The sequence below is a fragment of the Dasypus novemcinctus genome, chromosome 9 (genome assembly GCF_030445035.2).
Source record: "Dasypus novemcinctus isolate mDasNov1 chromosome 9, mDasNov1.1.hap2, whole genome shotgun sequence".
Classification (NCBI taxonomy): domain Eukaryota; kingdom Metazoa; phylum Chordata; class Mammalia; order Cingulata; family Dasypodidae; genus Dasypus; species Dasypus novemcinctus.
In genome coordinates this window covers 59176118-59203099 of record NC_080681.1, presented here as the reverse complement: position 1 = coordinate 59203099, position 26982 = coordinate 59176118, and the positions used below count along the sequence as shown (strand labels likewise).

Genomic DNA, 26982 nt, shown 5'->3' with positions numbered 1-26982 from the left:
AATGCAACATATCAATGTGTGGGATGCTGCTAAAGCATGACTTAGGGGGAAATTCATAGCACTAAACATAGTATATTAGAAAAGACAAAAGGTCTCAAATCAATGAGTTCCCACATCAAGGGAAAAATAATTAGAACAAGTGAAATCCCATCACTAATATAACTGACAAACTATGTTATAGTTATTCAAAGGAATACTATATAGCAATTAAAAGTTATAACCTATGCATATGTAAGTCCTAAAAAAACATAATAGCATGTAACAGCAGAATACATGGATTATAATGCTATTTATAATATGTACAGGTAAAAACATTTAAAAATAAAAATACATATATCTATTTTTAGGGAGTATAAACATAAGTGATTAAACTATAGAAAAGCAAAGGGATGCTAATCACCAAATTTAGGATAGTGATTATATCTGGATGAGAGACCAGGATGAGATCAGTAGTCAGGGAGGGCCATTCAGCTGGGTGCACACGGAAGTTTATATAATTATACTTAAAGCCATACTTCTATATTGTACATATGCATGCATGTGTTATACTTCATACAATAAGTTATCAGAGCAAAAATGGAAGCAACTAGAATATTTCAATGTAGAAACAATGTAGAAATATTTCAATGTAAATAAATTATGGTGAAATCTTTTCTGGAAAGAGTCCTTGGCTAATATGGCTGCCACCTTCTAAATATCATTCAGGAGACAAACTAGACTAGAAATTAGGTGGTAGGATTCTGAAAAAAAAAAAGAATAACTTAATGAAATTAAACCCTGCTTTTAACAATTATCAACTCATGGCTAGTCTTACTTTATCTGGGACCCCATTTCACAATGATCTAAACCACGAACAAATTAACCCAAAGTAGGTAGTAGCAAGGAAATAATAAAGACTGGAAATCAGTGAAGTAGAGAACAGATAAGTAACAGACAAGAAGCAATAAAACTAATATCTAGTTTTTTTTTAAAACTCAGTAAAAATGATAAACACATAGCCAGTCAGGTTAAGCAAGAAAAATAATAAATGATATATATCAGAAATAAAAAAGGGAACATCACTACAAATCCTGTAGCTGTTAAAAGAACAAGGGAATATTATTATAAACAACTTTATGCACATAATTCAACAACTTACATGAAAGGGCCAGATTCCTTGAAAGGCAAAAAAAAGAAAAAAAAAATAGGAAGAGAGAAATAAAGAAGGCACTATAGTAATAGAAAACCTGAGAAGCTTTACATCTATTAAAGAAACTGAACTTGCTACTTCAAACTTTCCCACAAAGAAAACTCCCAGGCCAGATGGCATCATTGGTGAATTCCTTCAAACATTTAAGAAAAAAAATCATACTATTTCTATGTAATCTCTTAGAAAATAGAGGAAAGAGCAATTTCCAATTCATTTTACAAGGTCAGCATTATCTTGATGTCAAAACCATACAAAAGCATTAAAGGAGGAAGGAAGGGGTAGGACTAAAGGCTAATAACCCTAATGATTATAGAAGCCAAATTATTTAATGAAATGTTAGAACCTACATATAAAAAAGATAATAATACATCATAACCAAATAGGAGTCATTTGAGGAATACAAGTCTGGCTTAACATTGAAAATCAATCGATGCAATCCATCACACTGACAGAAAAAAAAGAGAACTATTGTGTGGTTATGTTAAGAAATGCAAAAAAGCATCAGACAAAATCCATTCTTTATTCATGATAAAAACTCTCAGAAAACCAGAAATAGAAGGGAACTCCTTCAACCTCTTAAAGGGCATCTATGAAAAACCTACATCAGGGAAGCGGACTTGGCCCAGTGGTTAGGACGTCCGTCTACCACACGGGAGGTCCTCGGTTCAAATCCCAGGCCTCCTTGACCGGTGTGGAGCTGGCCCATGCACAGAGCTGATGCGTGCAGGCGAGTCCCCCGCATAGAGGAGCCCCACGCACAAGGAGTGCACCCCGTGAGGAGAGCCGCCCAGCGCAAAAGTGCAGCCTGCCCAGGAATGGCGCCACACACATGGAGAGCTGACATAAGATGATGCAACAAAAAGAAACACAGATTCCCGTGCCACTGACAACAACAGAAGTGGATAAAGAACAAGCAGCAAAACAGACACAGAGAACAGACAACGGGGACAGGGGGGAAGGGGAGAGAAATAAATAAATAAATCTAAAAAAAAAAAAAAAGGAAAAACCTACATCAAATATCATCTTTAACGATGACAAACTTTAATGTGTACAAAGCAAGGATGCCCATTCTCACTACTTCATTATTGTCTGTAAGTCCTGATAATGCGAAGAAGGAAGGAAGAAAATGGAAGAAGCAAGGGGGGGAGGATGATAAAAAGAGAAGAAAAAGAAAGGGCATTCAGACTGGAAAGGAAGAGATAAACTGTCTCTATTAGGAAACAAGATCACCTATGTAGAAAATTCTAAGGAATCTACAAAGAAAGAATATGTAAATAGTGAGTTTAGAAAGGTCACAGTTTCAAACTCAATATCCAAAAAACACTTGTGTATCTATGTATTAGTAATAAACGATTGGGAATTTAGAAAAACTTTAAATTAAAATTTAAAGATTTACAATACAAAACATTCAAACACATGAAATAGTGTTAAATTTAACAAAATATGTACAAGAGCTATAATATGAAAATATAAAATATTTCTGTAAAACTCAAAAGATTTAAATAAGTCAAGAAATATACCATGTTACAGCACAGAGTTTCAATATTGCCAAGATATCACTTCTCCCCAAAGTGACCTATAGTTCAGTGCAATCCCAATCAAAATCACATAAGGCTTTTCTGTAGAAATGAATAAACTGATTCTAAAAGTTTAACTGAAATGCAAGAGAACTAAAGTAGATCATGCAATTTTTTTTAATAAGTGACCTATAACTCATTTTTTAAAAATTTCTCCCTGTTCCCCCTCATTGTTTGTACTCGCTGTCTGCTCTCTGTGTCTGTTTGTGTGCACTTGTCTTCTTTTTAGGAGGCACCGGGAACCAAACCTGGGACCTCCCATGTGGGAGGGAGGCATCTAATCACTTGAGCCACTTCTGCTCCCTCATGCAAATTTTTAAAAAAATTTTTACTTTATTTTTCTGTCATCTTCCCCACCTTCCTCCCCCATTGTCTGCTCTCTGTGTCCATTCACTGTGTGTTCTTCTGTGACCACTTGTATCCTTATCAGCAGCACGGTTGCAGTGCCATTCTTGGGCAGGCCACACTTTCTTTCGTGCTGGGCGGCTCTCTTATGGGGCGCACTCCTTGCGCATGGGGCTTCCCTACGCGGGGGACACCCTTGCGCATATCAGTACTGCGCATATCAGTACTGCGCATGGGTCAGCTCCACACAGGTCAAGGAGGCCCGGAGTCTGAACTGTGGACCTCCCGTGTGGTAGGTGGACACCCTATCCATTAGGCCAAGACTGCTTCCCTCCCTCATGCAATTTTGAAATAGAACAAAGTTGTGGGAATTTATCAAGAATTACCATAGGAAGTGGATGTGGCTAACAAGTTGGGTGCCCACCTACTATATAGGAGGTCCTGGCTCAGGTCTTGGTGCTTCCAAAAATAGATGAGCAGACATCGCACCTACCACAACAAGCAGATACCTAAATGGGCAGATGCCACAATCCAGCAAACACCACAGCCCACAGGGAGTGGATGTGGTTTAGTCATTGGGCACTTGCCTCCCACGTGGGAAGTTCCAGGTTCGGTTCCTGGTTCCTCGTGGAGAAGGTGACCAAACAGTGAGCAGACAGTCAAGAGAACAATCTGGGGAAGGGAAGAATAAATTGAAAAAATAAAGTAACTAAATAAATCTTCAAAAAAAAAGATAATTACCATAAAGTTAGTCATCAAGACTGTGTCATATTAGCATCAGGATAGACATATAGAGTAAAGTAAAAGAAGAGGCTAAGAAAAACATCTATGTAATAATCTACTGTCATTTCATTTTCAAAAAGGTACTAAAATAATTTAATAAGAAAGGAAGTCTTTTCAACAAATGGTGATGAAACAACTGTACATTATATGGATAATAAATGAACCTTGACCTTTAGTCATTAGGCAAATGCAAATTTAAAACCACAAGAAAATACTATGGTACAGCCACAAGAAAGGCTAATATATGAAGAAGAATGACAATACAAAGTGCTAATGAAGATGTAGGATACGTGGATCACTCATATGTTGCTAGTGGCAATCAGTTTTGCAGACTTTTATAAGGTTAAATATATACTTACTACTATAGGATTCAGAAATTCCATTCTAAGGTAGGTAACTCAACAGAAATTCATAACATATGTCTACACAAAGACTTGTATATGAAGACTCATAGGGGCTTTAATTATATTAGCCCCAAACTAGAAACAACTAAAACATCCATCAAGTAAATGAATAAACAAATTGACATACATGCATACAATGAACTATAATTTAATGAAGAAGGAACTACTGAAATACACAATATGAATGAATCTCAAACACTGTGTTAAGCAAAAGTAGGCTAACACAAAAAATTGCAAATGTATGATTTCATTTATATGATATTCCAGAAGAGGCAAAACTAATCTATACTGGCAAAAAGTACACCAGTGGTTGTGGGAAGTTGGTGGTGGGAGTGAACTGACTACAAATAAGCACAAAGGAATTTTTTGAGGTGTTGGAAATGTTCTGAATGTCTTGAGTATAGAAGTGGTTACAAGATTATATAAATTTGTCAAAATTCATTGAACTCTACACTTAAAAGAGATGTATATACTGTTTAAAATCAATAACGTTGATTAAAAAATGCTGATTATAAAAGTACAGATGCAATAGAGCAAGGCAATCCTCTGTGTGTTTGTATATACACGACATCCCGAGTAGACAACACCATTACCGGTGCTGTCCTAGGGAACTTCCTGCAATGTCCCATATCTGCATTGTCCAGTATGGTAGCCACTAGCTATCTTTGGCTATTGGGTACTTCAAATGTGGCTAAAGTCACTGAAAATCTTAATTTTACTTAAATTTAAATAACCATATATAGCTAGAGGCTACAGTGGACAACACAGCCCTTACAAACACTGCAAACAGATTTCTATGCATTTTTTGCATTGTTGGGGAGGTGCATATTATACATTTTACCCACTGACAACAGCTAATACTAGACATGAGGACACGCAGATGAGCTGATGGCAAAGAATTATTTAATTTGAAGAAGATACTTAGAAGTGAGGTGAAGAGACAAAGAAGAAACTAAAAAATGTTTAAAATTGTATTTACATGGAAATGTGAAAGACTGTGAAGCCAGTAAACTAAAGGAGCAATAATTCATGAGATTTTAAAAATCTGGTTTTTTTTTTACTTTTTCTGACAGCTTCAAAGATATACCAATTAATAACTCATAGTATATAATAATTGTTTCCTTAAGCCAGAAAATAATTTTCTTTCCATTAAGGTCTATATTCTAGCCTATGTCAAATTCCATTTTCTTAAAACCAACACATATATTAAAACAATGATCAAAAAGAATGACATCATGAACAGATCATTGACCTAAGAGTCAGTGATCTAAGATTCTGGTGTAAACTGTGCTATTAATTAAATTGGCCAGTAACCTAATATCTCTGGTCCCCAATTTCCTTGGTGATTCAATAAGAGGATCCCATTATCACTTAAATGCCAGCATCTGACAAGTAGAAACGGACTATATGCTAGGTACATGGTAGTATTTTGGTAACAGTCTATCCTATAAATATAACTCAATCTTGAGCACTTTAAAAGTATGAACCAAGAAATCTGGCCACTATATTAAGGATAAAGAAAAAGTCATTGACACATTCCAGTTTTCTCTACAATAATTTATTCATGGTCACCAATGGGCCTCATTATATTAAAAAAAAAGAATCTCCATATCAACAAACCACAGTACTGCAGTGTTAATTTCAGATTCTAAAACTAGTCACTTATTAAACTTTTTTTACATCCACTCCCCAGTGACAGTTGTTTTTGTTTGTTTGTTTTTTAGGAGGTACTGGGGAATAAACCCAGGACCTCATACGTGGGAATCGGCCCTCAACCATTTGAGCTATATCCACTGCCACGCTTATTAAACTTTAAAGTTTAATAAGAAATACAAACACACACACATATGCCAGAAGAAATAAAGTTATATGGAAGACATTAACTCTAATGCAGTTTGAGGTTGACTGAGAGGGATATATCTCTGTGTTTACACCATCTGAGCCATTGTTATTTTAGAAGCCATGAAGGGAACTGTTCTGTCCTAAAGTCCAGTCCCGTGAGGATACTTTAAACAAAAAGGAAACAATTGTTTAAGAGATGATAAGGAAAATAATTTTACCATTCATAAATTCAGAAAAACATGCCTGAATTTATTTCTCTAATTTGAGGGTATATTCAGTTTTACAGTGAATATGATAGGTCTCACTGAAACTATAATGTCATTCTTTCTAACTTGTATTTCCTGTTAACATCTATGTGAGATGACATTCATTTGTTAGTTAGCTCCAACTTTTTCTTTCCTGCTCAATAAAACATATTAAAATGCAAGCAAGCAAGCATGACATCAATGCAGGGAAATGTTTAAATTTCCAATAATACATTAAAAAAAAAAAACTTGGGCATTGGCAATAACTTGAGATAGACATCACAAAATTAAGACAATAAAAGCACAGAACTAATATTTTAACAGGTCAATAAATAGAAATGGGATTTTCAATTAACTATCTTGTTCCATATCTTATAACCCAAATAAGTAGAATGCCCTAGATCTCAGTATGCTAAAAGTTAAATGTTCACTTCAAGATTTTACCTGTGTATAAAGACTAAGATATCTTCTTGCTTCCATTTCTAAGATGTGGCTAAGGATCAGTTTGTTTTGACAATTTACTTACCTAGAAGCACAGTTTTTTTCCAGAATTATTTATTATTAAAATAATCTGTAACCTTGGTTAATTCTTATCAACTCTTTAGATTTAGAATATCACACATTCCATTAAGACAACTAGTAGTCAAAGTACAGAATCAAATAACTAGTACAGCAGAACAAGGTTCATATAGACTTAAGGATGATTAATTAACCTTGATAAATATATGGTTTGTGTTACACTTTTCATCCTGTCATAACAAACTGTGTATGCTGAATAAGGTAAATTCGCATTATTCTAAAATAGCATGTCTTCCTGAGGCCTAGGAATCCTAGACCCAGTTACCTAATTCCACAAATGGAAACTAACTAAACTACTGTCTTCAAGATAAGGAAAGATAGCTTTATATCCATATTTCCCTCTCAAATAATACGGTTTCCAAACAAATGCAATTGGCTTGTTTAATAAATTACCCACTTACCAATTTTCTTATCATTTTCAGCAGTGTGGCTTCCTTTAGAATTTACAGCATTCTTTTGTTCCAAATTCTTACACCTTCAACTTTTCCTCAGTTTCAGATGAATCACCCAGAAACATTCTTATATATACTGTTCTGCTATGGTCGTGCAACCAGAAAGCAACAATTAACACTTCCTTTTCAATTCCATATTAATTTTATTTGGGCCAATGTAAATCAACTGTGGCATCTATATTGAACTAATGTGATGATATATCTCATGTTGATGCTCATCAAAGGGCTGTAACTTAAAATTTCCAGAATATTTATAATTTTCCTCTTTGAAGTTAGTTACTAACAGTTATTTTTGCTAAGTTATAGAATTGACACTCAGAATGATGGCTTAAAAATTAGCAGTGATACTGGAATGTTTAAATTATAGTAGTAATAAGATAGAATAATAAAACTACTCGATTTTTCAGGTGACATTGAAGAACGTATAAATAGATGTCAGAAAAGCAGTATTCACTACAATTCCAAAAAAATTTTCTAAATGAAGACAAATTATACATACATATTTACAGAAAAAAAAACCTATTAAAAGAAAAATATTAACAGTGATTAATCCTGGATGGTTATGTTCAGTTTTTGTTTTTAGTTTTTTTTTGGTACCGGGGGCAGGGATTGAACCTGGGACCTTGTATGTGGTACACTGGCACTCAATCACTTGAGCTACACCAATTCCCTATGTTCAGTGTTTATGCTTTTCCATAAATCCAATTTTTCTTCAGTAGGCATAATGCTTTTATAAATAAGAAAATAATAAATGGTAGTTTCAAAAAGAAATAAGACTACTTTTATTTTTTTAAAGTACATCTAAAAACTTTCAAGAGTACCCAGATTTCAGTTACAGGCAAAAGTTAATAACCCTAAATAGATTTACAGGTGTGCTCTTTATCAGTGATGAACAAGTCTAAAAGTGTTAGGCACCAGTTCACAGCATATCAGGTTAATAAAATGCTTCACTGCCTTTGAAGAGCTTCCTTTAAGAAGACCTCCTTCAAGAATGACATGATCTAAGAATAGGAATCAACAGAATTTTAACCACTTTTAGTTATATACATCAAAAATACACATGTACAATCACTTTCATATATATTAGCTCATATTTCATGTACATTACCTCACATGTAATAGCAACATCTGAAAGAATCCATGTTTGAAAATATGTTTTGAACATAATAAGTTTTAAGGTAAAAATATTTGGAGGTAAAAATATAAAGACAGCGAGAGGACTTATTAGAAAAATTTTATCAGAAAAGAGAGGAGTAAACATTTTCTGCAATTATTTTATGTCAAAAAGACAATTCTGTACATTCATCTGTACTTCAAGGAACATATTTTAAGAGGCATAATCAACAGTCTGTTGGCCTACATGTCACTTATTTAATGAATCATCAGCTACTGAGCAGAAACATCTGGCACAGAAAGATGAATTAAAAACAAGAGTACTCAACAGTAAGAAAACAAAAGACCCAATTATAGCAGGGCAAAAGATCTGAACAGACACCTCATCAAAGAAGATTTAAAAAAGCATATGAAAAGATATTGCACATCATATATTATTAGGAAATTGCAAATTAAAACAATGAGACCCCCACACTCACCTATCAGAATGGCTAAAATCCAAGAAACATACCAAATGCTGACAAAGATGTGGAAGAACAAGAACTCTCATTCATTGTTTATTAGAATGCAAAATTGTACAGCTACCTTGGAGAACAGTTTAGAAGTTTCTTACAAAGCTTAATCTTACCATATGATCTACCAATCACACTCCCAGATATTTTATCTAAATTAATTGAAAACTTATGTCTACAAAATCTACACACAGATGTTTACAGCAGTGTTCTAGTTTCCTAGGCTGCTTAAAGCAGATACTGTGAAATGGGTTGGCTTAAACAATGGGAATGTTTAGGCCAAGAAAATGTTCAAATCATGGCATGATCAAAGTGATGCTTTCTTTCTGAAGACCAGATGCCAGCAAATCTTGGTTCTTCTGCCACATAGCAAGGCACATGGCAGTGTCTGCTGGTCTCTCCCTTCTCTTCCATGTTTCATTGCTTTCAGCTTCTTGCTTCCATGGAGACTCTCTCTCTCTCTGACACACAAGACGAATGGATTATATTTAAGAACACGCTTTTTCAAGGGGTAAATACAGCTTGGGACCATCACAAGCAGCCTTACTTCTAACAGTCCAAAACTGGAAGCAAACAAGATGTCCTTTAAAAAGTGAATGGATAAACAAACTGTGGTACATCCAAACAATAGAATATTATTCAGCAATAAAAAGAAATTAGTTATCAGGCTGTGAAAAGACATGGAGGAACCTTAAATACATATTGTTTAGGAGCAGATGTAGCTCAAGTGGTTGAGTACCTGCTTCCTATGTACAAGGTTCCAAGTTTGAACACCAGTACTGCCTAAAAAAAACAACTCTCATTGGGGAGCAGATGTAGCTCAGCAGTTGAATGCAGCTTCCCATGTACGAGGTCCTGGGTTCAATTCCTGCTACCTCCTAAATATTTATACATATATACACACACACACACACATATACATATAGTTTAATGACAGAAGCCAGTATAAAAAGCCAATACTCTATTTCCAGCTATATGACATTTTGGAATAGCCAAAACTATAGAGACAGTAAAATGATTAGTGATAGTCAGAGGTTTGGGGATGGAGGAGGGATGAATAGGTAGAACAGAAATGATTTTTAAACAGTGAATCTATTGTTCGATACTATAATGATGGATACATGGCACTGTACATTTTGTCAAAACCCACAGGATTGCACAACACAAAGAGTGAATTCTAAACTCTGTATGGACTTAGTTAATAGTGCATTAGTATTAGTTCAAGAGTAACAAATGTACCACACTAATGCAACATGTTAATAATAGAGGAAACTATGTGGGGAGTGAGGGGAAGAGGTATATGGGAACTCTGAACTTAATGTACAATTTTCCTGAAACCTAAAGCTGCTCTTAATAATAGTCTATTTTTAAAAAAAGGTCTAAAAAAACAGTCTATTTAAAACATGCCTACAAAGAGCTCACAGGTTATAGAAGTACAGACAAATAATAATAGAAAGTGATGAGGTTTATAAAAGAAGTCTGTAAAAAAATACTCTAAACCCAGAAATAGTGACTAACATACTGAGAAGGCTGAGAAAGATTTTCATGGACAGTGTGACAAATGAGTTGAGAAAAAAGTGGGAGTTTGTAAGGTTGAGGGGGACTGAATCAAGTCCCCCACAAAAGACATAATCAGATTTCTACCCCTGGTCCTGTGGGTGGAGCCCCATTTGTAAAACAGGGCCTCTGAAGTTATTATTAGTTAAGGTATGCCCAAACTGAATGAGGGTAGCCTTAATTCAATATAGCTGAAGGCTTTATAAGCAAAGGAAATTGGACACAGAAAGAGAAGCCTCAGGGGGAGCCAACAGACTAAGGAAGTCTATTAAGCTGGAAGTCAATAGACGAAGGAAGAGAAAGGAGAAGACATTGTAATGTGCATTGCTACGTGGGAGAAAAACCAAGGATCACCAGCAGCCAACCCCAGAATTCCACAGTCTTCAGGGAGAAAGCATAGCCTTGCTGACGCCTCAATTCTGGACTTCTAGCCTTAAAACCATAAACTAACAAATTCCCGTTGTTTAAATCAACCCTTTTTATGGTTTGCTTTCACATCTAGGAAACAGTGGACAAAAGAGAGAGGGATATTCCAAGCATAGGGGACACTATTATTATAATTTTTAAAACTATGGTTGTTTGGGGAAACAATTTTTTGTTAATGTCATTGTTGCTAAGTATAGGATACTAAAAAGAGATGCGACAGTAAAGGGTAAGATTTTGAAAGGCTTTTGTAGGTTGTGCTAAAGACTTTTTATATTGTATCCTGTGGGCTATGAAGAGTCATTAAAGGTTTTGCGTGACCTAATAGAGAATGTGTTTTAGAAAGATAACTCTTAGTATTGACGCTAAGATTTGGAGGGTGACGTTTAAAACAAGAAATCCAAAGAATAGTTAAAAGGCTATTCCAATGGTAACAGAAATAGCCAATCTTTACTGTGTATTTTATGTACCAGATACTTTACCTATATTATCTCATTTAAATTTCAACAGGTTCTATGATTACTCTTGCATTATAAGTAAGAAACTAAGACCCTCTTCAGGTAGAGCAGGCATTTTATTTCATATATATCCTTTTATCCATTCAGCAGATATTTGCTTGCCTGGTCAACTTTCTAGGTGGCACAATAAAAAAGTACTCACAGGAAGGAAAATGCAAAGTTTTAACCAGAATCCAAAAAACTGAACATAGAGAAAAACATTACAGGAAAAATACCTTCATCTGCCACTCTTTCTGTCTCTCTGCTACACAACAGATAATCAGAAGCGCATTAGCCATTTATTCAAAATACCTACACTTGTCCTTGTTAACCTTTAATGGGTTCTTCTATGGTCCCAAATTGAAATACTTTGTACAGTATCTACCCTGATCCTCAATTTAGAAAATACAGTCATTATTCCTTGTAATTAGGACTCTATTCAGTAGCATGCACAAGAAGGTCACAGTCCGGGTATAGTGGAAATCCCTCTCAGCTCACAAATAGGTAGATAAATAAAAATATTTGCCTATAATGTGATAGTTAATTTAGTCACACATTATGTTGTTTATTCCAAAGAATGGGTGAATCCCTGAAAGCTTTGTTTAAATTCTGGTCGTATTCCTAGCAGGGTCCCTTCACCAGAGATCCGACTGTCGAAATGTAATGAGTGCCCGGGTTCGAGCACAGCAGTCCTGGCTGGGAACCTGAGCCAAAGGTGGCCAAAGCCAGGCAAAAGGAAAGGGAGACTGCCCGAAGCAAGGGCTTCTATGACAAGACGAACAATCGATTCGCACCTCTGGATCTTACCTTCACTGAGGTTCCTACCCGACAGGTTTAACTGGCCGCTCTTCCTCGCTGCCTTTAACAGACCCTGCGGTACGGAGTTACCACAATCTCTCCTCTCAACCCTGAAGCCCGCCCGGGGATCGCGCTCTTCAACGATCTTCGGCCGCGACATGTTCAAACCCAAGACCCAGAAGTAGCACCTCGGGTGTGACGCTTAAAGATTGCGACACTGCAACGCCCCGCCCGTGCGTGAGCGCGCGCTGGCAGCGCTGGGCTCGTGGGTTTGCCCAGGGCCTTCTCTATGCGCGGCGCGGTCCAGATGTCGTCACTGTCGGCCCCTGAGGCTAGAGGACAGAGGAGCCCTTTCCGTTGCCGGTGCCGGCCTTGTGTTTTGTGATTACCTCGCTCAAGTAAGTGTGTTTAACAGGCTTGAAAGGGCCTTTAGAGTGTATCGTGTGCCTTACTCCTACGACTCCGACCTTCTCCATGCGCCTACTGTGGGCGTGGGTGGGGAAAGGATAGCCCTGTCTTGTACCCTAGCTGGCCTGAACCTGGGCCTGGAGTGTAACTCCGAGAACCTGGGCGCGGTCAGGAGCCTCTGTACCCGAGCCTGTGTTTGTCGCTAATGGTGGTGGCGCCAGACCTCAGACGTAGGGAGTAAAACAGATCTTTTCTTCGGACCTATACTCTGACTCCTAAAATTAACCCTTCTTGCCTTGTTGTATTGACTTTATAGCCCAGTGCAGGTTGTAGTGTGAAATATAAGGGTTGGAAACATAGAAAGAAAAAAAAGACTTAAAATTTTAATAAATGCTTTTTTTTACTGGATGGTTTAGAAAGACAAGTGAAAGCAAAAGCTTTAGTGTAGCACGAACAGCTTGGACTTTGGTGCCTTAGAGCAACGAGTTCGCATCCCAGCTGCTTCTGTATCTTACAAGCTATGTAACTTAAGGCAGTTTACTCGACCGCTTTTAAAGCTTACCCGTTTTTTCATTAATTTAGGGATAATAATTGCCATCTCATAAGATTTTTGAGATAATTATGTGAAGATGAAAGTTTACTTTAAATCTTGAGATCTTGGGGGGGAAGGGACTCGCGTTCCTAATAGACGTCAAAATTCTATGCAGTAAAGTTTTGTTTCCTGGGAAGTTAGTTTCTGCCTGAAATGTACACCTTTAGATTTAATTCAGTAATCACTGAGAATTCAACCTGTGTGATACTGTCCTAGGTGCTAAACTTTTCTTTGCTTGAAGTGTTTTCAAAAGCATAAATCAGGAAGTAGACTCCTGGTTCCATCAAGTCTGTTCAGGGTTGGTAGGGTATTTTAAAGGCAAGATGACGGTCCCCTGACAAATTCTGCAATCATACACAGTTGTGCCTCAGTATTGCCTCTTGCTCCCTGCAAAACTCGTTTAACAACTCGCACTTTTTTTTTTTACTTCTTATTTCTGTAATCCTTTACACCGAAAGAGATAAGCAGAAAAGTACCAGTACTATGCTTCCAAGCAAGTTAAGAATGGATTTTAAAACAAACACCATGGCAGCTTTTGCAGGGTCGCTGATGAGCCCTCATACAGTTTGTCTTGAGAGTAATGATAATAGTTACCTCTTGAACCTTTACTATGTGCCAGACTCAATGTTAATAATACTTATATTTGCAGTCTCTTGTGTAACACAATAATCCATTTTGCAGATGAAGAAAATGAGTCTAAAGGAGTTAAGAAACTTGCTCAAGGTCACAGGCTTTTGTAAGTGGCATGGCCAGGTATTTGAACTTACCTCTGTCTTCAAACCTTTCTTGTTAACCACTATGATTTGCCTAGTGGATTTTGTTTCACAATTTCCAACTTGCTTTTATCTTGGAATCCATTTTAAGAGAACTTCAATTGTGTTTTAAAACACATTTATTAGAGAATCCCCTTTTTCTCTTTTGTAGGCAACAACAGACTTTAGGGATTAATTGCCCAGATATCTACAGTAGCTCCCTCCCTACAATGAATACTTCGTTAAACATTTTTAAAAAATAACTTCCAGGTATAATTTTCCCATTCATTGTGTTTCTAATTGAAGTCAATTATTTTATTATTCATGTTCAATTATGATATGTTGAAACGTTCATTTTGTATAAGAGAAATATATCCTCTTTAGTGTCAAAGTAATTCTTAAAAATTCAGGTGACCATATTTTGGTAAACTTCAAAAGATGTAAACTGACATGTGTAAAAATTTTACCAGTATATTTATCTATACTACAGTGTGTATTGTAGCTATGTAGCAAATGCAGAATGAGCAAGCAAATGGTGAAAAATTCTACCTCACGTACTGGAGAAAGTTAAGTTTTATTTCAAATTGATGGAAGCTCTGAAACCTAATCAATTTGAATTGAGCTTCTTTATGAAAGAGTAGTTGTATTAGTGTGAATTTGCTCTTTATATCAATTGTATTACTTTATGAAGAATGCATTAAAAGCAAACAAACAATAAAACTACCTTTTTTAACACCAGGATTTAAGGCTAAGTACTTGTTTTGTTTTTAATGGAATTTACATAGATGTTATTAAAATAATACGAAATGGTTTTCTCCTGGGTAGGGATTAATTGCATAGCCACCTAGTAGCAGAATTTGTCTAGCTACAATTTATTACACCAATCTTATAAAAGTTTAACTCTTCTACCTTCTTTGCTAAATGAAAAAGAAAGTCAAGAAACCCAATATGTTGAGCCTATGAATTACATCAGCCAAAGAGTGTTTTGTTTCATAGTGTAAAGTAAGGAAACTATCAAAGTAAGAGAGAATGGCTTGACTCTACCATTAAAATTTACTACTATATTTTCAAACATGGCTCTGTTACTCTCATGAACATTGTTACTTATTACATTTTTTTCAATGCTGAAAGTTACAATTTATAAGGTGGGTTTACTGAGAGAAGTTAGGGATATTATAGTAAAGAAAAAAACATACTAATTTCTGTATTAAACATTTGTTTAAAAAAAAACAACTGAAGCTTTGCGCAGTGGCAGTATCATAGCCAATGAGGTTTATCCGAGGTGCGATTATTGCTAATTGAAAACTTTTCCCAATACTCCACCATGAAGACTTGAAATATAATCGGCTTTAGCAATTTCTGAGTCTCTATGGAGACTGAATTTTTTAAAAAATAATAATAACTGAAAAATTGCAAAGTGAGTTTGCTTTGCAGAATTTCTAGGGTGCTTCTTTCTGTGTAAAGTAACAGATTTTTACCCTATTTTGATTCAGTATTATATTTTAGATTATTACCCTATCTGTGAGAGCTGCTATTTTATAATAAAAGTTATTTATTAATGGAACATTTTTACTTTTTAACATTGTCGTTTTTTATTGGAGTTTTGGACCTAACATATATAACTTATAAATTGGGTTGAATTATTTACATTTTTACATATACTTGTTTCTGTCCCATACACTAACAATAAGTTGCCTTAAATTATCAGAATTAAGAGCAAAATTATCTAGGAAACAGGCTGTTAATGTTTTGAATGTTGAACTTTAAAGTTGTCTGTTATACATGTCTTTTCATTTTCTTCAAAAATTTTCAATTTCCAGTTTCACATATGTTTTCCATTTAGGCCTGTAACTGCAATCTTTTATAAGTAGCCAGTAGAAAATATCCTATAACATTTCTGGGAGGGCAATACATAATTTTGCGTTATTCTTCATAGCTTCAAAGTGTGGCTTTGAATGCTTTTTTAAAAAACTGGCTTTGTGTGTAACAGTTCTTTACGATGGGGAAAGTACATTTTCTTTTGGATTATGTATTTGTATATTCTTTTTATGTTACCTCTGCTTGAAAATTTGACTTTTCTTTATGCTTCTGAATCACGAAGCAGTGAGCTTGTTCTAGGAGGTTTAACATTTGATTCAAATGTTGGGTCTTATATTCTCTTTACTTTCAATACAAACGATTCTACCTGCTTTAGGAAAATCTCATTTTCTCTAATAAAAAAATGAAAAGCATGTTAGTGTTTTGAATAAAGAAAAGTGGAGGAACCTAAGATTTTATAACTAAATGCGTTGAGGTTTTTTGGTTATTGTTTTTGTTTTGTTTAGTTTGTTTTTTGGTTTATTTTCTTTTCATTGAAAAATATAATACAAACCTCATATAGAGAACCCCAACAAACCCTCATCTTCCCCCAGAGACCAAGATTTACCAATTTTAACATTTTTCCACATTTGCTATATCATTCCATCTATTTACTTTCTGAATACTTTTATTATAAGTTATACACATCATGCTCCTTGAACACTTATTACTGCCATGCACATTTCCTAAGAACAAGGATATTCAAATACGTAACTACCTTAAGTGCAGTTATAAAGGTCAAGAAATTTAACATTGATGCATGATTACTGTGTTACATTTCCATTTATTCATATGTCCCAGTAATGTCCCTTTGGGCCTTTTCCTCCTCCCTTCTTAGATCCCATCCAGGGATTTAATTGTCATTGTCTCTTCAGTTTTTTTCTTTTCGTTTTTCTTTTCTGTTCTGGGAACATAGATACAACATAAACTTTCCCATCCTAATCACTCTTAAGTGTACCATTTAATGGGAATAATCACATTAATAATACCCTCACCATCTTCCATTACTAAAACTCTCCTATCTTCCCAAAGAGAAACCCTATACCTATTCTGTATTAACAACTCATTCTCCTACCTGCTACCCCTTGTTACCTGTATTATAATTTTTGTCTGTGTGAGCTTGCATATTCTCTAATATTTTCCTTGTGGTTACCATGGAACTTCAATTTAACATCCTAAATCTGTAACAGTCTTGTTTTAGTACCAAGATAATTTCAATAGTATAACCAAACTATGCTCCTGTATCCTTCTGTCCCCCCACCTTGATGTAGTTCTTGTCATAAATTACATGTTTACACGTTGATTTAAAAACACTGATTTATTATTGCATTTTGTGCACTTGCCTTTTAGATCCTGTAGGAAGTTAAAAAGTGGAGTTACAAACCAAAATGTAATAGTACTGGCATTTATATTAACTCATGCCGTTATCCTCACCAGAAATCTGTATTTCTTCATGCAACTTTGATTTATTATCTTGTCCTTTCCTTTCAACCTTTAGAACTCTCTTTAGCATCTCCTGTAGGCCAGTCTAGTGGTGATGAACTCCCTCAGCTTTTTTTTTGTTTTTTAAGATGTATTTAATTTATTTCTCCCCACCCCCTCATTGTTTGTACTTGCTCTGTGCTGTCCTTTAGGAGGCACCTGGGGACTGAACCTGGGACCTCTGATATGAGAGGGCACTTAATCACTTGAGAAACCTCCGTTCCCTGCTTTTTGTTTCTCATGGTTTTTTTTCTTCTTGTGTCTATTGTTGTGTCATCTTGTTCTGTCATTTTGCTGCACCTGCCCATCATATCAGCTCACTGTCTTACTCGTTTTCTTTAGGAGGCCCAGGAACCTCTGCTCCCTGCTTTGTTGTGTCTCTCATTATGTTTTTCCTCATGCCTTTTGTTGTGTCACCTTGCTGCACCTAACCTTCTTACCAGCTCACTGTCTTCTTCAGGAGGCACTAGGAACCAAACCATGGACCTCCCAAGTGGTAAGCGGGACCTCAGTCACTTGAACCTGAGCCATATCTGCTTCCCTCGCCTGAGTCACATCTGCTTCCCCCTCAGCTTTTTTGTGTTTTTTTTTTAAATCTGGGACTGTCTTAATCCCGCTCTCATTTCTGAAGACAGTTTTGCCAAGCATAGAATTATTGGTTTGGCAGTTTTCTGCTTCAGCACTTTAAATATGTCATTCCACTGCCTTTTTGCCTCCATGGTTTTCAATGAGAAACTGGCACTTAATCTTATTGAGACTTCCTTATGGGTGGCACTTTGTTTCTTTCATGGCTTTCAGAATTCTCTCATTATTATTGTTTAAATTTATTTATTTATTTTTTAGGTACCGGGATGAACCTGGGAAGCCAGCGCTCAGCCACTGAGCCACATCAGCTCCCCTGAGTTGGTTTTTTGTTTGTTTGCTTATTTTTTTTTGTTTTTAGGAGGCACCAGGAACTAAACCCAGGACATCCCATGTGAAACAGGCGCTCAACAGCTTGAGCCACATCTACTGCCTCTCTCTTTACTTTTGGTTTTCGATGGTTTGATTATAACATGGCACAGTGTGGGTCTATTTCTATTTGGAGTTTGCTGAGCATCTTGGATGTATATATTTGTCTCTTTCATTAAATTTGGAAAGATTGTGCCATTATTTCTTTTAATATTCTCTCTGCCCCTTTCTCTCTTTCTTCTCCTTCTGGGACTACCACAATATGTATATCAGTACTCTTGATAGTATCCCACAGGTTCCTCAGGCTGTTCACTTTTCTTCATTTGATCTTTCTGCTCCTCAGTCTGCTTGATTTCAATTATCTTACCTTCAAGTTCACCAGTTCTTTCTTTTGCTAGCTCTAATCTGCTGTTGAACCCCTCTTGGGAATTAATTCCTGTTACTCTGGTCTTCAACTGTTTGTTTCCTTTTCATGTTTTCCATTTCTGTTTTGATACTCTGTATATATCATTTTCCTGGCTTCCTTTAGCTTTTTGAGCATTATTAGGAACAATTTTGTTAGTCTTTGGTATATCCCAGGTCTGAGTCCTCCTCATTGATTGTTTCTAATGTTTTAATCTTCTCCTTTGCCTGGGCCATCACTTCTTGTTTCTTTGTATGTCTTGTAATATTTTGTTGAAACCTGGACATTTTGTTATTTTAATGTGTTATCACTAATATTTAAACTCAAAGTGTGTGTGCCTTAAGCATTGTGATGAGTTTAGAGGATAGCTCCAGACCAAAGTATATGGGCCACCCTGATTCATTCTGCCTGTAAGTCTTGTCTGAAGCATGTAGGTGTAGCTCTAGGAATTTACATAGATACAAATGTCCCCTCTTCCTAGGAAACAGTTTCAAGATCCCAGGCACTATATTGTATGTCCTACAGACAGCATTCCCTTGTTCCAGGCAGCACCACTTGAATGTTCTCCCATAACATGCTGTAGGAGGCTCTGAGTGGTCTTCTACATATAGGAAATAAACTTTAAGTAGACTTTTTTCTGCAGTGCGTGTGTGTGTGTATCCTAGTGCTAACTCAGCCCTTAGGCTCTACCCTTCATTTAGATTGGAGCAGAAGAAAAGGACTTAAAATTTTGATTAATACATGGGAAATTAAAATAGATCTGCAGATAAGGGTCTTTAAAAGTACAGATTTCTAGGCAGTAATGTATTTCCTAAGTTTTTCTTATTCCTCATATCTTTAGAAAAAAATATATATGTAAAAGCTAAATACTTTTGAGAACTTACCTCAAATTTTCCTGTAAAGCTAACAAGTACATTTCTGTCTCCATTCACGAGGCATTTGTTGTATGCATACCTAAGTATATGCCATAGTAATAACTTACCTTTCCATTAGTGTGAACAAAGACAACTAAAAAAAAAAGGTGACTTGCTTTATCTGCTGGGAATACAGTGACCACTGGGGAGAAGGATTGTATTTATTGGGTCCTATTCTGTCTTGTTTGAAAGACTTACATCAAAATACACAAGATCTTTTATGCCTTGAGATGGAAAAAACTAAAGCTAATCATTATATGACTGAGAGTATTGGGTAATTGCTTTAAGGATTTCTATAAAGTATTATTTTCTAGTATTCTTTGGCAGGCTTTTCTGTCAATATCAAGCACAGTTTAATTTTTTTTAACATTAGCCTTATAATCTGAGAGTACTAGTTCCCTACCCATAATCAGTAAGGACTTTTGGATCTTCAGAGTATTATGGAGACTTCTGTAACCTATTTTCCATATCTCAAAAAGGCTATCAGATGCCATGTACTTTCCCATAATATGACCATCTAGACCAAAATGACAGGTTATTTTTTGTTTTGTATTAGCAATAGCATGAACTCTTTATAACACTGATAATATTCATTATTTGAAATAAAACTGGAAGCCTTTACTGACCCACTCCCCAAGATAAGCTAAATGACTCTTCTTCTTGCATACTTCTTTCATTTCACTTTCCACATTATACTGACAGGGTTTCTTTATAAATCTCTCCCTGAATTATAAATTGGAAATTAGTCTACAGACAGTCTTCTTACTGTATCTTAAAAGCTCCAAACTTGTTTTTACCCTCAGGGCCTATTTCCTCTGTCTGGAAACATCTTCCTCCAGAAATTAAAATGGCTTTTATTCAGGTCACAGCCCAGATGTTCTATCTTGTTTTATTTTCATCACAGCACATTATTCCCTTTATGTGTATTTGTTTATTGAGAGTTTGCCATACTAGACCTGACATTTCATTCAATCAGGGACCTTGCCTCTCTTTTCACTGCTGTATTCCTAGTGGCTAGGAAATCCCTGGAACATAGTAGGTGCATAATATATGAAGGAATTTGTGATTTTGTTGTGTGTGCGCCTCTTAAAATGGGAACATAATAAGACAGGCATGAACCCCACCTTTATGCTATTGGTCTTTTTATCATTGAACACCTTTCTCCTACTAGGCATATTGTAGGCACCCCAAATGGATGTTGAACTTCTAAGAATCTGATTGACAGTTACATGTCTGATTCAAAATGAGAAAATTAATTACCTGACATTCTTTATATTCACAGATACACATTTATGAATTCCATGTGATCACTTGTAATTTGTAATTTTGGTGAGGTTTGCATTGAATCAACCCCATCCCTCTCTAAGAACTAACAGAAGTCATTTAGCTAGTAAGCAAACCTAGCCAATTGGCTCTGCATTCAAATCTTATTAAGTTCAAAAATTACTATTAACTTCATTCTGCAATAGAGCCATTCGCTAATGTGGATATTCTACAGAGCTTCAGGTTTTAGGCTCCAGAAATACTCAGGGTCAAGTAAATTTGTTGAACAAGTGTCTTAAAATAAATGATACCATAATTTAGGCATATTTATGCATTTGTTCAACGTACACATGGGGAACTGTCTGTGACAGATACTGTGATAGGTTCTGGACTGACCCAGAAAGGTCAGTTTTGGGGAAGGGGCAAGAGACATTATCAATATAACAAATATATGCATGGAAGAGGAAGCCCTAACCGCTTGTAGAAGTAACGGCAGTAAGAGAAGGAAGGTCCTGAGGATGTCGGTTAGATAAAATGAGGGAAGACTTTGGTAACTTGTATAAAGGCACAGTGAATTGAAAGATTTTGTCATGATTGGGGAACTACAAGTCTGGACAACACTGGATGAAGGTGAGGGAACAGTTCAGAAGTTGATAAATTAGGCAAAGATCTTTTTATAGTCAAATGCTTCAAAATTACTGTAATATGGATATAAAGCAAATTTTTCTCTAGGAATTTCAGATATCTTTAATATGTTTAAGTTCTGTAAAGTACTTTTTAAAAGTAATATCATTGACGTGTACACTTAAAAGTCGTTAAAATGGTAACTTTTGTGTTATATGTTACCACAAAAGTCAACTTTTGTGATATAAAATTAAGTTACAAGGCATTAAGTCTAACATTGAAATACATCCTTTCTGAAGGTTTTAGTGACAAAGCAAATTGGTTACAAATTTAATGCTACCAAAGTGTATGTACAGTAAGTATTCCAGAATATGTTTTAGTGGTGGAAAGGGAAATCTTGGTAGCTAGGGTGGAAATTTCATTGGTAACTTAAGATCCATAGATGTCTCACGCCGTGTATAAGAAAATTATCGTGGGTACTTTTAATTAGAATACTTGTAAACTGCACCGTTTTCTGCAGTGGAGTGAATTCTGGCTTTAAAAAAAAAAAAAAGATAATACCTCCCATTTCTCTCTTCCGAATGATGGTGGGGTGGGGGCGCTGGGATGACGCCTTTCCCCCACCGCGGTTTCTCTCGCTTTTCTTTGGCTGCGGGCGAGGCCTGCTGGGCCTGTGCGGGGTGGAACCGACAGTGACGCGCCCATGCACCGCAAGGCATTGTGGGGAGCTCGGTCCCGCGAGTGAGGTGGTTGGAACCGAGGTGGGGGCGGCCGTTTGTTTTCTCGCCGTCTCGAACTCGCGCGCTCTCCTCCCCTCCCCCTGGCGTGCGGCGGGGTGGAGAAACGGCGGCGGCGGCGGTAGCAGCGACCGTAACAGCGGATACCCCTCCTCTTTCCTCTCCCGCGAACCGGTTCCTCTTCCCCTTCCTTCTCACTGTTTGTTGTGTGTTTGATGTGTTAAAGCAGGAGCGAGAACACGAGCAGCGCCATGAGCAACACCACCGTCGTCTCCGGCACTGCGGGCCCGGGCCCCAGCGGCGGGCCGGGTGGCGGAGGTGGTGGCGGCGGAGGCGGCGGCACCGAGGTAATCCAGGTGACTAATGTCTCCCCGAGCGCTAGCTCTGAGCAGATGCGGACTCTCTTCGGTTTCCTAGGCAAGATCGACGAATTGCGCCTCTTCCCGCCGGAGTGAGTATCGCCCACCATCATGATCTTTGCTATCGCCTACCTAGCCTGGGCCTAACCCACGCGATTTCCCTAGGCCCCACAGCTACTTCCCCTGGGCCAGGTTGGTTTATTTATGGTTGGCTATTGGATTTAGTTATAAAGGAGTCTGCGTTTTAGGCCTACAAATAATGTAAAGAGGCAAGGCCAGGGCTTGTGGGAGAAGAAACCACTGGCTCTTAATCTCAGGACATTTTCTTTCCTAAATTGTGCCAACGTGGAAGTTTTGCTTTGAGCATGTAAAGCCAGACAAACTGTACCTTGTATATATTGTAAATAGTTTAAAATCACTTTAAAAATAAAATGTTTGTATCTTTGGGTCCTTTGAAAGGAAGTTAAAAGAATTTGTCCTTTCTGTGTTAATTTGATGTTGTAGGTAGTTTACTTGTTGCTAAACATTGCTGTTGAATGATTCTGGCGCAGGGAATATATTTCAGAGGTCATACTCTTCTAATAATTCAACCCGAATACTCAGTTTTTATTTTTATAATCGTAAAAAATGGGTTGCAGCTGAAACCTAAATTATTCCTTTGTTTAAAATAATGTGATATTTCACAATTGTTCTTGAAAAGAATTTTATAGAATAAGGTTTTGAATTACAGTGTATGGCTTTTTGTTTTCATCCTGCTTCACATTCATCTTAATTTTATTGCAAAGGTATTAAATGAGTTGATTAATTGTAAACAAAAAATATTAAGCTATGAAGTAAAAGGTGAGGGATAATAAATTTTAAAATTAATAAAACAATCGTGTGCTCCTTGGGAAGTCTTGGTGAGACAGTGAAATTTCAGGTGTCATCAGTAAACATTCAGTGAGTACCCACTGTATGTTGAGACTTTATGGTGTCTTTAAATACTAAGTAGGAAATTGGAATCCTCAACGAATCTACTGTTGGTGGATGTAATAAATCATTTTCATCAATTTATGTACATTTCTACTCAATAGGATCTTTGGTAAAATTTGGTCAAAAAGAGGTATTTATTAAAACTCGCGTATTTCTTCATTTTGAACCTAAAGTATTTTCAAATGATTTAGTGTTTTGAAACTGCTATGTTGTTTTTAAGTTTTAAGGAAATACTTGGAAAATGAGGTTCCAGAGACATTGATTTGCATGAGGTTTAGAGTTCTGGAAACACTGTAGGTTTCTCTTATGGTTATTTAAACTAACTTGACCTGCTTTGGTAATGAAAGACATAGCTTGTATAATATGAATATACAGAAGTAGGTGTTTTGCTGAGATCCAGTTTTCTCAATCAGAACATACCCTTTATTAGTACAATTGATAAACAGTAAAATGGCAGAAAATGAGAGGAGTCAGTGACACATTTGGTTATTGTAATCATCTTATTACTTAGGTATTTGAGTTACTAGATTTATGTGGCATCATTCTTTACAGCCTCTCAAGGTATTAAGAATTCTATTATAGTAGCTGGCTTTACCTTGTTTATTCTCCAAAGATACTGTCTTTGTGTTGCATTTATAGAGATGACAGAGGTGTGGGCAGTTTACTGGTTCAACTTTTAATTAATGCATGGGTGGTATCTAGCGCAGGGGTTCTTAACAAGGGGTCTGTGAGTTTGAATTTAAATTTTAAAAAAATGTTTTGCGGGGATGTGTTGGTGCGGGTGTAATATATTTATTAATAATAATAATATGCAGTATAGTGTAGAGTTAACTAAGGGGTCCGTGGTTTTCACCTGGCTGGCAAAGTGTTCCATGGAATAAAACAGGGTACCAGAGTCTGGCTTTTCATATTGGGAGAAGGAGATAAATATTGACAAGTTGATTTTGGTTCCTTCATTTATATTCCCGCGTACAGATCACTTTCTCTTCTGAAAATGTAGCAAGGTTACAATATAACGGATGTTAGAATATTTTAGTGGTCTTCCAGTTTAGAGGGGTACTTATGTAGATGGCTACTTTATGTTCATTTAATATTGATTTTTACTAGTTTGTCTCCATAGCTAGTTTAATCTGAAAATTTGGGAATACTTTGTTGACAATTTCTGTAAGTTCACTGTAGTTTTCAATAGTAACTTGCTGGGGATAATGTACTGTAGACCCTTACTGGTCCAAAGGGGTTCATCATTCCAAAAATATATTCTCTTATTCATAGAAAAATAACACCCCTGCTCTTATCTTACACTGATTTGTTTTTATTTATAGCACCTGTCACCAGCTGACAGGTTAGGTTTAACTTCCTTCCTTGTCTAGAATATGAGGTCGTTGGGGACATTGGCATCACCTGGAGGACATTTTTAAAATAAGTAGACCTACCTCACACCTACTGAAACTGTAGTTTTAAGTTCTAAATCCATATTTGGAGCAGGGGGGAGGAAATTCCTTGGGTTATGCTAAATATTTCAGTGGCAACCTGCTCAGAAATCAAAAGGTTTCTCCCTTGATGTCATTATTGAATCCATGTATTTATTCTTTCAATCCAAAATCTGCTGTAATTTCACCCTGTGAGAAAAGTAATGTCTTCACAATAATAGATACATAAATGTGTGTGTGTGTGTGTATATAAACCCTTTTTCAGTAGAGCAGTACTGTAGCTATTTGAAAGCAGCTATCAGTGGCTCTCTCTCTCTCTCTATATATATATATATTTTTTTTTTTTTTTAGAAAATCATAGTTACTTTGATTCTAGTTGTTCCTAAAATGCATATTGAACATTGTCTACTGTATGCTAAGTGATATCCAGTTTTATTTTATATAGTTCCTACAAAGCAGGGGGAAATGTATTTGATCCTGTTTTGCAAATGAATGAGATGAAATTCACATATGTTGTATGTGTGCCTAAGCCACACTTACCAATAAGTGGCAGAAATTACGCTTTGAACCCCAACATTATTACATTCCTTTATCACTTGATAGGAATTCTTAACCAAGCAACTTGTAAGTTGTATCGTGCTTGGCATTGCATATATATTCTTCATGTCAGTGTTTTTAATGAGATTTCAGAGTGGAGATTATAAATTGAGTTTGTGTCTGGTCATGATCCCAGTGAATGTGCAGAAACTGAAGGCTACAGTAGCACTGGATAAATTAAAATTCATTAGGAACTTCTCAGTGGCCAGAAACAGTTTGATGGATACATGAGTATAAATAGTAGGGTTTGCTAAAGGAAAGAACTTGGTTCATTTTTTAAAAAATTTTTAATAGATGCAGTATGTTATAATGTATTTCTTTGGAAAATAGCAGAGGGAACACAGGCCTTGTGGTAAGCAGAGTCAAATTTTGGGGGGAAAGGTGCACACCTTCTTTTTATTTGGGTTTAGGAGATGCCTTTGTTTATAAGCTCAGAATTCTCCAAACAAAAATGGCTAGCACAGTGTCAAAGTGGTAGTTGAAAGAGAATGCTATCAATGATCTAAAATCACGTAGAGGGTATAAAAATATTGAGTGTCGTCCTTCTATATACAAGTTCCTGGGTTCAGTCCTGGGCCCTGGGACCTAAAAAAAAAAAAATTGAGCCTTCTATATGAGAGTTTCTGTTTCAGTAAGTTTGAAATAGGCAACAGAAATCTGAATATTCTCTGCATCTCAAAAGATTCTAAAATTACCCTCAGAGGAAATTTAAGAAACATTGGAAACAACACCCAAGGTGGCGTCATGTTTTATTCTAGTAGCATAGAACTTAAAATTTTCCCCATTTAACCACATTTGAATATATAATTAAGGGCTGTTAATTGTGTGCACAGTGTTGTGCTTTACCAAAACATTTCCTTCATCCCAAATAGAAACTCTACATGTTAAGTCTTACTCCTCCCTATTCCCTATCCCGCTCTTGTCCATGGTAACCTATATCCTTTATTCTGATTCTGTTTTATTTATCAGTTGGAATACACCTGGGTTGCTTCCATCTCAGCACTTGTGAATAATGCCACTATGAAATCAGTGTGTGATTATCTTTTTGAGTCCCTGCTTTCAGTTCTTTGGGCTATATGCCTAGAGGTCAGGAAGTGTGAGTCCTCTGAGCTCATTTTCAAGATGGCTTTAGCTATTCCAGACCCCTTACCCTTTCACATAAATTTGATAATTAGCCTTTTTATTTCTACAGAGTTGTTGGAATTTTGGTTAGAATTGTATTGAATCTGTAAAGTGCTTGAGGTAAAATTGGTATCTTAGCAATATTTAATCTTCAGTTCACAATGGAATGTCTTTCCATTTATTTAGGTCATCTCAGAATCATT

At 36.3% G+C, this 26982-nt stretch overlaps 2 protein-coding genes and 1 non-coding gene across 8 annotated transcripts in view; 2 read left to right on the top strand and 1 right to left on the bottom strand.

Annotated features, from left to right (window-relative positions):
* Positions 1-12617, bottom strand: part of LRRC40 (leucine rich repeat containing 40) — a 53296-nt gene extending 40679 nt beyond the window's left edge. The window contains exons 1-2 of one of the 2 annotated variants that reach the window (XM_071217385.1): positions 12326-12529; positions 3605-3783 (exon numbers count right to left, since the gene is read on the bottom strand). Coding sequence is in view for 1 of the 2 variants with exons in the window: in XM_058303365.1 (XP_058159348.1) it covers positions 12326-12476 (151 nt within the window). In the remaining variant the exon portion in view is untranslated. Of the gene's footprint in view, positions 1-3604; positions 3784-12325 lie in introns of both variants that reach the window. The other variant, XM_058303365.1, reaches the window with a different exon arrangement.
* SRSF11 (serine and arginine rich splicing factor 11) overlaps positions 12550-26982 on the top strand; it is a 37501-nt gene continuing 23068 nt past the window's right edge. For 2 of the 5 annotated variants that reach the window (XM_004483706.5, XM_004483703.5), the window contains exons 1-2: positions 12550-12714; positions 22529-22750. In XM_004483706.5, the coding sequence (XP_004483763.1) occupies positions 22551-22750 (200 nt within the window). In that variant the 5' untranslated portion in view covers positions 12550-12714; positions 22529-22550. Of the gene's footprint in view, positions 12715-22240; positions 22324-22525; positions 22751-26982 lie in introns of those variants that run through there. The other 3 variants (XM_058303368.2, XM_004483705.5, XM_004483704.5) reach the window with 2 other exon arrangements.
* Positions 15306-15444, top strand: LOC111761981 (U4 spliceosomal RNA). Its single transcript, XR_002795202.1, has one exon. It is a non-coding gene; the product is annotated as a U4 spliceosomal RNA (small nuclear RNA).